Source organism: Nerophis ophidion, linkage group LG12, assembly GCF_033978795.1.
Source record: "Nerophis ophidion isolate RoL-2023_Sa linkage group LG12, RoL_Noph_v1.0, whole genome shotgun sequence".
NCBI classification, from domain to species: Eukaryota; Metazoa; Chordata; class Actinopteri; order Syngnathiformes; family Syngnathidae; genus Nerophis; species Nerophis ophidion.
The window spans coordinates 64,934,369-64,946,925 of NC_084622.1; the positions used below are offsets into that span (position 1 = coordinate 64,934,369).

Genomic DNA, 12,557 nt, shown 5'->3' on the forward strand with positions numbered 1-12,557 from the left:
GCAGACGGACTACTTTAGGTAAAAACATGATTTAATTTGAACTAAAAAAAAGGTCCAAACAAAAGGCGCTCATAGCAGAAGCCCAACTTGGCTAAAGAAACAAACCTAACAAATTAACATAAACTATGAACATAACACAAACAAGACTTACTGTGACTAGAAAAGAACAGCATGAACTTTGGCATGAAACAAGAACAGAGCATGGAACGAACACAACGACGCCAGGGCGACTGACTGGCAAAGACGAGCTTAAATACTGCCTCTGATTAGTGTTTGGGAAACTGGTGAGCGGGCGAGCACTAATCAGACACAGGCGGACACAATGAGTAACCAAGGAAACCAGACAAGGGAGTGGAACAAAACAGGAACTTAAAGAGTCCAAAGGTCAACAGAACATACCCAAACAAGACATGATCAAAAAGACATGACACTTTCATGGTACTCAAAGCGCTTTGACACTATTTTCACATTCACCCGTTCACACACAATGATGGAGGGAGCTTCCATGCAAGGCACTAACCAGGACCCATCAGGAGCAAGGGTGAAGTGTCTTGCTCAGGACACAACTGACGTGACTAGGTTGGTAGAAGGTGGGGATTGAACCAGGAACCCCCAGGTTGCTGGCACGGCCACTCTCCCAACTGCTCCACGCCGTCCCCAGGATAATAATTACAATAATTAGGCTAATAAAGTTATTTGCCTTCCAATTACGATACAAAGGTAAACACTTATACAGTAATAAAGAATACAAGTGTATGTCCTTGCATTATTATAGATCATGCACTCACCGCAACCCTGAAAGGGACAAGCGGTAAAAAATGGATGGATGGTTGAATAATTACATTACATTATGAACATTGTATAGTTTTTATTGATTATTTCTTCGGTTTAAGAGCAAGATGTAGACAAAAGCCCTGAGTCTGTCTGCATAAAGCCGATAACTCTTGAAGTAAATTGTTGCATGTTTTAAAAAGTGGAACCTTGAGACACAAATATGTTCATTTTCGCAGTTTTATGTATTCTCCATGTGTAAAATGTAAAAATGGCAAAAATCGAATTGCAGTTTCTCAATTAGTTTTTTTCCTCACAAATGGTGCAGCCCCACAGAGCTCCTGATTAGTGATCAGGAGATTCTCCTGCCTCTGATCACTAATCAGGAGGGTTTATCCGTCAGTCTTCCTTGTGACACGTTGTTTGCTTATTGTGACTGATATTCACGGGCTTTTTGTTTATTAAAACTCGTTACCTGAACATCCCGTCTCTGTATCCCGGGGTCACACCACCTACCGCTTTGCGAGCTCCTGACAAACTTTGTGCTTCTTAACATCAACATTTACAAACCACGTTTCCATATGAGTTGGGAAATTGTGTTAGATGTAAATATAAACAGAATACAATGATTTGCAAATCCTTTTCAAGCCATATTCAGTTGAATATGCTACAAAGACAACATATTTGGTGTTCAAACTCATAAACTTTTTTTTTTCTGCAAATAATCATTAACTTTAGAATTTGATGCCAGCAACACGTGACAAAGAAGTTGGGAAAGGTGGCAATAAATACTGATAAAGTTGAGAAATGCTCATCAAACACTTATTTGGAACGACCCACAGGTGTGCAGGCTAATTGGGAACAGGTGGGTGCCATGATTGGGTATAAAAACAGCTTCCATGAAATGCTAAGTAATTCACAAACAAGGATGGGGTGAGGGTCACCACTTTGTAAGCAAATAGTCAAACAGTTTTGGAACAACATTTCTCAACGAGCTATTGCAAGGAATTTAGGGATTTTACCATCTACGGTCCATAAAATCATCAAAAGGTTCAGAGAATCTGGAGAAATCTCTGCACATAAGCGATGATATTACGGATCTTTGATCCCTCAGGCTGTACTGCATCAAAAACCGACATCCGTGTGTAAAGGATATCACCACATGGGCTCAGGAACACTTCATAAAACCACTGTCAGTAACTACAGTTGGTCGCTACATCTGTAAGTGCAAGTTAAAACTCTGCTATGCAAAGCAAAACCCATTTATCAACAACACCAAGGATTGCCGCTGGCTTCACTGGGCCCGAGCTCATCTAAAATGGACTGATGCAAAGTGGAAAAGTGTTCTGTGGTCAGGCAAGTCCACATTTCAAATTATATTTGGAAACTGTGGACGTGGTGTCCTCCGGAACAAAGAGGAAAATAACCATCCAGATTCTTATAGACGCAAAGTTGAAAAGCCAGCATGTGTGATGGTATGGGGGTGTATTAGTGCCCAAGGCATGGGTAACTTACACATGTGTGATGGTATGGGGGTGTATTAGTGCCCAAGACATGGGTAACTTACACATGTGTGATGGTATGGGGGTGTATTAGTGCCCAAGACATGGGTAACTTACACATGTGTGATGGTATGGGGGTGTATTAGTGCCCAAGGCATGGGTAACTTACACATGTGTGATGGTATGGGGGTGTATTAGTGCCCAAGGCATGGGTAACTTACACATGTGTGATGGTATGGGGGTGTATTAGTGAACAAGACATGGGTAACTTACACATGTGTGATGGTATGGGGGTGTATTAGTGCCCAAGACATGGGTAACTTACACATGTGTGATGGTATGGGGGTGTATTAGTGCCCAAGACATGGGTAACTTACACATGTGTGATGGTATGGGGGTGTATTAGTGCCCAAGACATGGGTAACTTACACATGTGTGATGGTATGGGGGTGTATTAGTGCCCAAGGCATGGGTAACTTACACATGTGTGATGGTATGGGGGTGTATTAGTGCCCAAGGCATGGGTAACTTACACATGTGTGATGGTATGGGGGTGTATTAGTGCCCAAGGCATGGGTAACTTACACATGTGTGATGGTATGGGGGTGTATTAGTGAACAAGACATGGGTAACTTACACATGTGTGATGGTATGGGGGTGTATTAGTGCCCAAGACATGGGTAACTTACACATGTGTGATGGTATGGGGGTGTATTAGTGCCCAAGGCATGGGTAACTTACACATGTGTGATGGTATGGGGGTGTATTAGTGCCCAAGGCATGGGTAACTTACACATGTGTGATGGTATGGGGGTGTATTAGTGCCCAAGGCATGGGTAACTTACACATCTGTGAAGGCACCATTAATGCTGAAAGGTACATACAGGTTTTGGAGCAACATATGCTGTCATCCAAGTAACGTTATCATGAACGCCCCTGCTTATTTCAGCAAGACAATGCCAAGCCACGTGTTACAACAGCGTGGCTTCGTAGTAAAAGAGTGTGGGTACTTTACTGGCCTGCCTGCAGTCCAGACCTGTCTCCCATGGAAAATGTGTGGTGCAACATGAAGCGTAAAATACGACAGCGGAGACCCCGGACTGTTGAAGGACTGAAGCTCTACATAAAACAAGAATGGGAAAGAATTCCACTTTCAAAGCTTCAACAATTAGTTTCTTGTATGTGATGTAACACAGTGGTGAACATGCCTTTTCCCAACTACTTTGGGACCAGCGCAGCCATGGAATTCTAAGTTAATTATTATTTGCAAAAAAAATAAATAAATATGTTGTCTTTGTAGCATATTCAACTGAATATGGCTTGAAAAGGATTTGCAAATCATTGTATTCTGTTTATATTTACATCTAACACAATTTCCCAACTCATATGGAAACGGGGTTTGTAAATATTCTCTTATTACTTTACTGTCCACATTTTATGTTCATGTTTAATATTAACTGTAGGAGCAGGTTGCACCACAGTATGAAATAACATGTGGAACGCAAATTAAAGGTGATGCTTGAACACGAACGATAGCGTGCCAAACCAAAGATGTCGGGTAAGTCACGCTTGTACGACTCGATTTCCTGGAAGCGTCCTCCCAGTTGCTCGACAGCCGGTCGATTGGCCGATACCGTAGGTGGTCGCCATGGTAACCTCAGCTAGCGTGTACACGGTATTAGCAATGTGACACACCTGAAACCCCAGGAGTCTCAGCAGGGCCTCTTGCAACATGGCTTCAGGCTGCTTGTTTCTTTACTGAAGCCTTGTGAAGCTTTTATTTTTATTTATGAGCAGGAATTAATTTAACTGCAACATGACCGAATAAAACAAACACTTTCATGCGCAAGGAAGACAGAAGGTGAAATTGTGGGGACAAGAGGAGAAAAAAACTACAACAGCAAACACAACAACAATAGAACAACAGCAGCACATACAATATATACAAATATGATAGCAAAAGTGATATCAAAGAATTAGGTAGCGAAACAAATAATACAGAAATGACAATGAGCATTTTTACACTACAAATGGAGCGATACAAATACCAATAGAAACAGCACTATTGATAATGAACAATACCAATTATTTACCTCTATTATCAACAATACAGTTGTTCAAATGCAACAATACATATAGATAATGATAACTAGAGAGAAAAAATTAATACTGAAAAATGGAGGGGAAGAAAGAAGCGACCTATATTAACCTTGTAGATTGTTATAGTAACAATATGTTAAGCTTTGTCAGTGTGCCGTGTGTTACCCAGTTTCCGCTAGGGCAGGGGTAGGGAACCTATGGCTCTAGAGCCAAACTATCTCTCACTCCTAATCCATAAATCCCATGAAATCTTATACGTCTAGTCTCTTACGTGAATGAGCTAAATAATATTATTTGATATTTTACAGTAATGTGTTAATAATTTCACACATAAGTCGCTCCCGAGTATAAGTCGCACCCCCGGCCAAACTATGAAAAAAACTGCGACTTACAGTTAAAAAAATACGGTATATGTTTGTACAGTGAATGTATATGTACAGTGTGTGTATGTATGTTTGTACCGTGAATGTGCATGTACGATTTTTTTGAGTATGTAGCTATGTACTGTATTTGTGTATGTAAGTGGGAGCGTAGGTACCTATGTATGTATCAGTGACGTGCAGTCAGGGGAGGCAGGTGAGTCAGTGCCTCACCTGCCATCATGGAAAGAAAAATATAAAAAAAAAAGATATATATATATATATGTATATTAAATTGTTATATATATCCAGTGATTATACTTTATACAGTTATTTTCCATTTATTATTTTCCATTTAACTTCACCATTTTTGGATGATTTTTTATTCAAAATCGCTGAATTTTTACATTTGCCGTTCAAATACTGAGAATAGACTGTGCAGTGAGACCATATTGCTATATAAATTATATTACACATTTTCATAGTTGAGTTAGCTGAGGTATATAATGTAGAGTGTATTTTGTCAACAACTATATGTGTGTAACGTACTTCTTGTGCTAAACAATCATAAAACGCACTGTGTGAGGCACCTGCTCTCCCGCCTCCTGGTAGTAGAGGGCGCTAGTGATCCCAGAGTTCATTGTTGCGATTACTGGGCTGCAGAAGAAGTGACAACAAGCTACAGTTAGCAAGTCAAGTGCAGCGGGTGGCAAGAATCCATTTTTTATGTTTTTTATTTTTTTTCTTTGTCATGAAAAATGGACGTTTTTGTGGTTGGTGCACTAATTGTAAGTGTATATTGTGTTTTTTTATTTTAAATTAATTAAAAAAAAATGTTTTATTTTTATTTTTTTTTATAAAAATTAATAAAAAATTATTCTGCGGCCCGGTACCAATCGGGCCGCGGCCCGGTGGTTGGGGACCACTGCTTTAGGGTTCATATGTTTGTAAATCTGACTGTGATGAACTCAGGGCCTCACCAGCCATGAACCTCACCGCACGTCACTGGTATGTATGTATGTATGTATGTATGTACGTATGTATGTATGTATGTACGTATGTATGTATGTATGTATGTATGTATGTATGTATGTATGTATGTATGTATGCATGCATGCATGCATGTATGTATGCATGCATGCATGTATGTATGTTTGTATGTATGTATGTACGTACGTACGTACACATGCACGCACGTACGTACGTACGTACACATGCACGCACGCACGCATGTATGTATGTATGTATGTATGTATGTATGTACGTATGTATGTATGTATGTATGTATGCATGTACGTATGTATGTATACATGCATGTATGTATGTATGTATGTACGTACGTATGTATGTATGTATGTATGTACGTACGTATGTATGTATGTATGCATGTATGTATGTATACATGCATGTATGTATGTATGTATACATGCATGTATGTATGCATGCATGCATGTATGTATGTTTGTATGTATGTATGTACGTACGTAAGTACGTACACATGCACGCATGTATGTATGTATGTATGTGCATATGTATGTATGTGCATATGTATGTATGTATGTATGTTTGTATGTATGTATGCATGTACGTATGTATGTATGCATGCATTTATGTATGTATGTATGTATGTATGTACGTATTTCTGCATGTATGAATGTATGTATGTATGTATGTATTAGGGCTGTGAATCTTTGGGTGTCACACGATTCGATTCAATATCGATTCTTGGGGTCACGATTCGATAAAATATCGATTTTTTTTTATTCGATTCGATTCTCGATTCAAAAACGATGTCATGCTAGCAGAGTAGTAGATTTAAAAAAAAGCTTTTATAATTGTAAAGGACAATGTTTTATCAACTGATTGCAATAATGTACATTTGTTTTAACTATTAAAGGAACCAAAAATATGACTTATTTTATCTTTGTGAAAACATTGGACACAGTGTGTTGTCCAGCTTATGAGATGCCATGCAAGTGTAAGCCACTGTGACACTATTGTTCTTTTTTTATAAATGTCTAATGATAATGTCAATGAGAGATTTTTAATCACTGCTATGCTGAAATTATAACTAATATTGATACTGTTGTTGATAATATTCATTTTTGTTTCACTACTTTTGGTTTGTTCTGTGTGGTGTTTGTGTCTCCTCTCAATTGCTCTGTTTATTGCAGTTCTGAGTGTTGCTGGGTCAGGTTCGGTTTTGGAATCGGATTGCATTGTTATGGTATTGCTGTGTATTGGTTTGTTGGATTGATTAAAAAAAAAAATTAAAAAAAATATATATATACATATATATAAAACATTTAAAAAAAAAATGAGAATCGATTCTGAATCGCACAACGTATACGATTCGATTTGTATTCGAATCGATTTTTCCCCACACCCCTAGTATGTATGTATGTATGTATGTATGTATCTTTGTAAAAAATAACTGTGTGTATGTGAGTATATGTGTACAAATCTGTATATGTGGCACAGTTGGGAGAGTGGCCAGCAACCTGAGGGTTCCTGGTTCAATCCCCACCTTCTACCAACCTCGCCATGCCCGTTGCGTCCTTGAGCAAGACTTTTCACCCATGCTCCTGATGGGTCCTGGTTAGGGCCTTGCATGGCAGCTCCTGCCATCAGTGTGTGAATGTGGAAATATGTCAAAAGCTCTTGGAGTACCTTAAAGGTAGAAAAGCGCTCTACAAGTAGTAAGTAACCCATTTACCATAAGATCAGAAATCCGTGATGTAGGATGAGAGTGTTTCTGATTAGTAAGGAGAAGCGCATGATAAAAAGATAGGAAATCTGTCGGAGAAGCGAGTGAAAAGATGAGTACTGCAAGACAGTGTGACAGATGCATGAAAGAAGATGTTAAGATCGATATAACAAGACCGAGGGGAAGACGGGTGAGAATGCTCAAAGAGGCCGGCTGTGATTTTCCTCAATGATCTTCACGGCGGACGACACATCACAAAAGCAACAACGCGAGGACGACTCCCACGCCGTCCTCCAGGACTAAAACCACAATCTACCTTTTCTTGTTTTGCCGCTTTTCTTCCCCCATGCTACCCTTGTTTTAAATCTTGCTTCACATTCTTGTGGGTTTTTCGCCGCTTCGCTGGCATACAACTTAGCTGCAAAAACACAAACCCAGGGAGAGCGCGAGAGTGAGAAAAATGTACAAACCCTGAAGTCCTTAACGATTGTTCTTCTTATCAAAGTAGCCGTTGGACATTTATTTTGTGAACAAGGAGGCTGAATTATTGATGCTCTTGCTAATGGCCCAAATGCGACATCTATCGAAAATTAGTTTGTGTTCCTCCAGCAAAAAAACAACAAAAAACAGAGGCTTTTAAAATGGATATGTTTACATAATAAAACTGGAGGATTTTCTTGTCTTTCTTCATACCGTGAGTCATAAATCTGAGTTTCAGTCACCAAACTTTCCAGAATGACTCTACTTTATATTCTGAAGGCTTTTACTGTGAACTGGTTGATATATCATTTATGGCCAAATGTATTTGAGATTTCATTCTGAAACACCGGCGAATTTAATTTATAGCCCCTGACAGGGTATTCAGATTTATGGAGCATTAGATCATCTCATTTGCAACACCTTCGAGAGCAATGTCAAATAACAGCATGTAGATACAAAACACAAAACCAGTGAAGTTGGCTCGTTGTGTAAATCGTAAATAAAAACAGAGTACAAAGATTTGCAAATCCTTTTCAACCAATATTCAATTGAATAGTCTGCAAAGACAACATACTAAACATTCAAACAGGTAAATTGTTATTTTTTGCAAATATTAGCTCCTTCGGAATTGTATGCCTGCAACATGTTTCAAAAAAGCTGGCATAAGTGACAAAAAAAACTGAGAAAGATGAAGACTGGTCATCAAACACTTATTTGGAACATCCCACTGGTGAACAGGCTAATTGGGAATTGTGTATAAAAGCAGCATCCATGAAATGCTCGGTCATTCACAAACAAGGATGGGGCGAGGGTCACCACTTTGTGAGCAAATTCGTGAGCAAATTGTTTAAGAACAACATTTCTCAACCAGCTTTTAAGTTAAGTTAAAGTAAAGTTAAAGTAGCAATGATTGTCACACACACACTAGGTGCGGTGAAATTTGTCCTCTGCATTTGACCCATCCCCTTGTTCACCCCCTGGGAGGTGAGGGGAGCAGTGAGCAGCAGCGGTGCCACGCCCGGGAATCATTTATGGGGATGTAACCCCCAATTCCAACCCTTAATGCTGAGTGCCAAGCAGGGAGGTAATGGGTCCCGTTTTTTTTATAGTCTTTGGTATGACTCGGCCGGGGTTTGAACTCCCAACCTACTGATCTCGGGGCAGACACTCTAACCACTAGGCCACTGAGTAGGTCATCAAGGAATTTAGGGATTTCACCCTCTACGGTCTGCAATATCATCGAAAGATTCAGAGAATCTGGAAAAATCACTGCACGTAAGCAGCAAGGCTGAAAACCAACATTGAATGCCCGTGACCTTAAATCCCTCAGGCGGTACTGCATCAAAAACCGACATCAGTGTGTAATGGATATCACCACATGGGCTTAGGAACACTTCAGAAAAGCACTGTCGGTAACTACAGTTTGTCGCTACATCTGTAAGTGCAAGTTAAAACTCTACCATGCAAAGCCAAAGCCATTTATCAACAACACCCAGAAATGCCACCGGCTTCGGTGGGCCCAGGCTCATCTAAGATGGACTGATGCAAAGTGGAAAAGTTTTCTGTGGTCTGACGAGTCCACATTTCAAATTGTTTTTGGAAACTGTGGACGTTGTGCCCTCCGGCACCAGCATCTGTGGTGTTATGGGGCGGCCTGGCGTAGTTGGTAGAGCGGCCGTGCCAGAAACCTGAGGGTTGCAGGTTCGCTCCTCGCCTATTGAGATCCAAATCGCTGCCGTTGTATCCTTGGGCAGGACACTTAACCCTTGACCTTGGTGCCGCCCACACTGGTGAATGAATGATGAATGAATGATAGGTGGTGGTCACGCTTCTGTCAGTCTACCCCAGGGCAGCTGTGGCTACAGATGTAGCTTACCACCACCAGGTGTGAATGAATGATGGGTTCCCACTTCTATGTGGGCTCTTTGAGTATCTAATAATAGAAAAGTGCAATGTAAATATAATCCATTATTATTATTATTATTAATATTATTTTTAGTGCCCAAGGCATGGGTAACTTACACATCTGTGAAGGCACCATTAATGCTGAAAGGTACATACAGCTTTTGGAGCAACATATTGTGCCATCCAAGCAACGTTATCATGGACGCCCCTGCTTATTCAGCGAGACAATGTCAAGCCACATTCTGCACATGTTTCAAGAGTATGGCTTCGTAGGCGGGTACTAAACTGGCCTACCTGTAGTCCAGACCTGTCTCCCATTGAAAATGTGTGGCGCAATATGAGGACTAAAATACCACAACGGTGTGAACAACTTAAGCTGCACATCAAGGAAGAAATGGAAACAAAATTCCCCCGAAAAGCTTCAAAAATTGGTCTCCTCTGTTTACAGAGTATTGTTAAAAGGAAAGGTCAGGTAACACAGTGGCAAAAATGCCAACTTTTTTGCACTGTGTTGCTATCATTACATTTCAAGTTAATGATTATTTGCTGTCCTTTGTCACCCATTCTGTTCATAACTTTTATGGACAGAATTTCTAGGCGCAGTCAAGGCGTTGAGGGGTTCCGGTTTGGTGACCGCAGGATTAGGTCTCTGCTTTTTGCAGATGATGTGGTCCTGATGGCTTCATTTGACCGGGATCTTCAGCTCTCACTGGATCGGTTCGCAGCCGAGTGTGAAGCGACCGGAATGAGAATCAGCACCTCCAAGTCCGAGTCCATGGTTCTCGCCCGGAAAAGGGTGGAGTGCCATCTCCGGGTTGGGGAGGAGACCCTGCCCCAAGTGGAGGAGTTCAAGTACCTAGGAGTCTTGTTCACGAGTGAGGGAAGAGTGGATCGTGAGATCGACAGGCGGATCGGTGCGGCGTCTTCAGTAATGCGGACGTTGTACCGATCCGTTGTGGTGAAGAAGGAGCTGAGCCGGAAGGCAAAGCTCTCAATTTACCGGTCGATCTACGTTCCCATCCTCACCTATGGTCATGAGCTTTGGGTCATGACCGAAAGGATAAGATCACGGGTACAAGCGGCCCAAATGAGTTTGGGTCTCTCCCTTAGAGATAGGGTGAGAAGCTCTGCCATCCGGGAGGAACTCAAAGTAAAGCCGCTGCTCCTCCACATGGAGAGGAGCCAGATGAGGTGGTTCGGGCATCTGGTCAGGATGCCACCCGAACGCCTCCCTAGGGAGGTGTTTAGGGCACGTCCAACCGGTAGGAGGCCACGGGGAAGACCCAGGACACGTTGGGAAGACTATGTCTCCTGGCTGGCCTGGGAACGCCTCGGGATCCCCCGGGAAGAGCTAGACGAAGTGGCTGGGGAGAGGGAAGTCTGGGTTTCCCTGCTTAGGCTGCTGCCCCCGCGACCCGACCTCGGATAAGCCGAAGATGATGGATGGATGATTATTTGCGAAAACTAAATTTAGGTTCTCATTTCGAACATTAAATATCTTGTCTTTGCAGTCTAATCAATTGAATATAAGTTGAAAAGGATTTGCAAATCATTGTATTCTGTTTTTTATTTACAAATTACACAACGCGCCAACTTTACTGGTTTTGGGTTTTGTAGTTTTCTTTTGTTCTTTGTGTCTGCAGTCGTACTTACATGGCAGGACAAGGACGAGTGTTGTTAGAAGGATGAAAAGGCTGGCGTGGTGTGAGTGGGCGGAGCTGCAGAGCATCTTGTTCTTCTTGCAGACGCAGACCTGAACTTTGACCTCCGTGTTGTTGGACAGAGGAGGCACCCCCGAATCGGTGATGATCAGCGGAAGCTGATAGTTGGCTTTCTTCAGACTTTGTAGCAGCATTATTTGCGAGTGTGTTGCTGGGGACGGACACAAATACAGAAAGAGAAAGCAGACATAACGATCACATTTTGTTCGGGAGAGAACACAGAGAGGGTAACAGAAATAACAACAGAAGAAATGAACCAATTAAAGAGATGTTTAAAGAAAAAAGTAACCTTTAAATCTCAGTTAAATAAATAATGATATTCGGTAACAGTAGAAGAGAAAGTCAAACACAAATACATATAGACAAAGAAATTGAAAAGGTAAAATAAGTTATTGTGTAAAAAATAACTGAGAAAGTATGCTTGACACACTAACCCAGGAGTTGGCAACCCAAAACGTAGAAAGAGCCGTATTGAACCAAAAAAAATCTGTTTGGAGCCGCAAAAAATGTAAAGTGTTATAATGATAAAGGTAACTGTTACAATAATTATCTATATATTATCACACAAGTCTTATGCTTAAGGGCTGTTGCTATAGTTATTATCAATTGTGCTGAAGTTGTACTTTTCCAAATCTGCGCAAAGCCAGTCACGTATCAGTGTTTGTGTCCAGGATCGGCCTGCTGACTGCCAAGGCCGAACATCGAGTGCCCTGACGCAGACAAAGCAGAGACAGGGCGATGTCACGAGTGTCAGCACATTTGCATTTCATTAATAGTCATATTAAAACTGTATACATTTTACTTTTTGAAACCGATACGGATCATTTCCGATATTACAGTTTTAAGCAGTTATCTCCAGCCTTGAGTCATTATAAATGTAAAACTGAATGTAAAAAGTGTCTACTTTGACATGGTTGAGTCCCCCAGGAGGTGAGAAGAAACACTTCTGCTTGCTTCAAAGGAGGCGGATCTTTGTGTTACCCAGTTCATGTTCAAGATGGAGATTTTGTAT

General features: G+C 41.0%; 1 protein-coding gene across 1 annotated transcript in view; it reads right to left on the reverse strand.

Annotated features, from left to right (window-relative positions):
• Nucleotides 1–12,557, reverse strand: part of cdh13 (cadherin 13, H-cadherin (heart)) — a 795,802-nt gene that overhangs the window by 36,752 nt on the left and 746,493 nt on the right. The window contains exon 14 of the mRNA XM_061917999.1: nucleotides 11,478–11,696. Coding sequence (XP_061773983.1) covers nucleotides 11,478–11,696 — 219 coding nt within the window. The remainder of the gene's footprint in view (nucleotides 1–11,477; nucleotides 11,697–12,557) is intronic.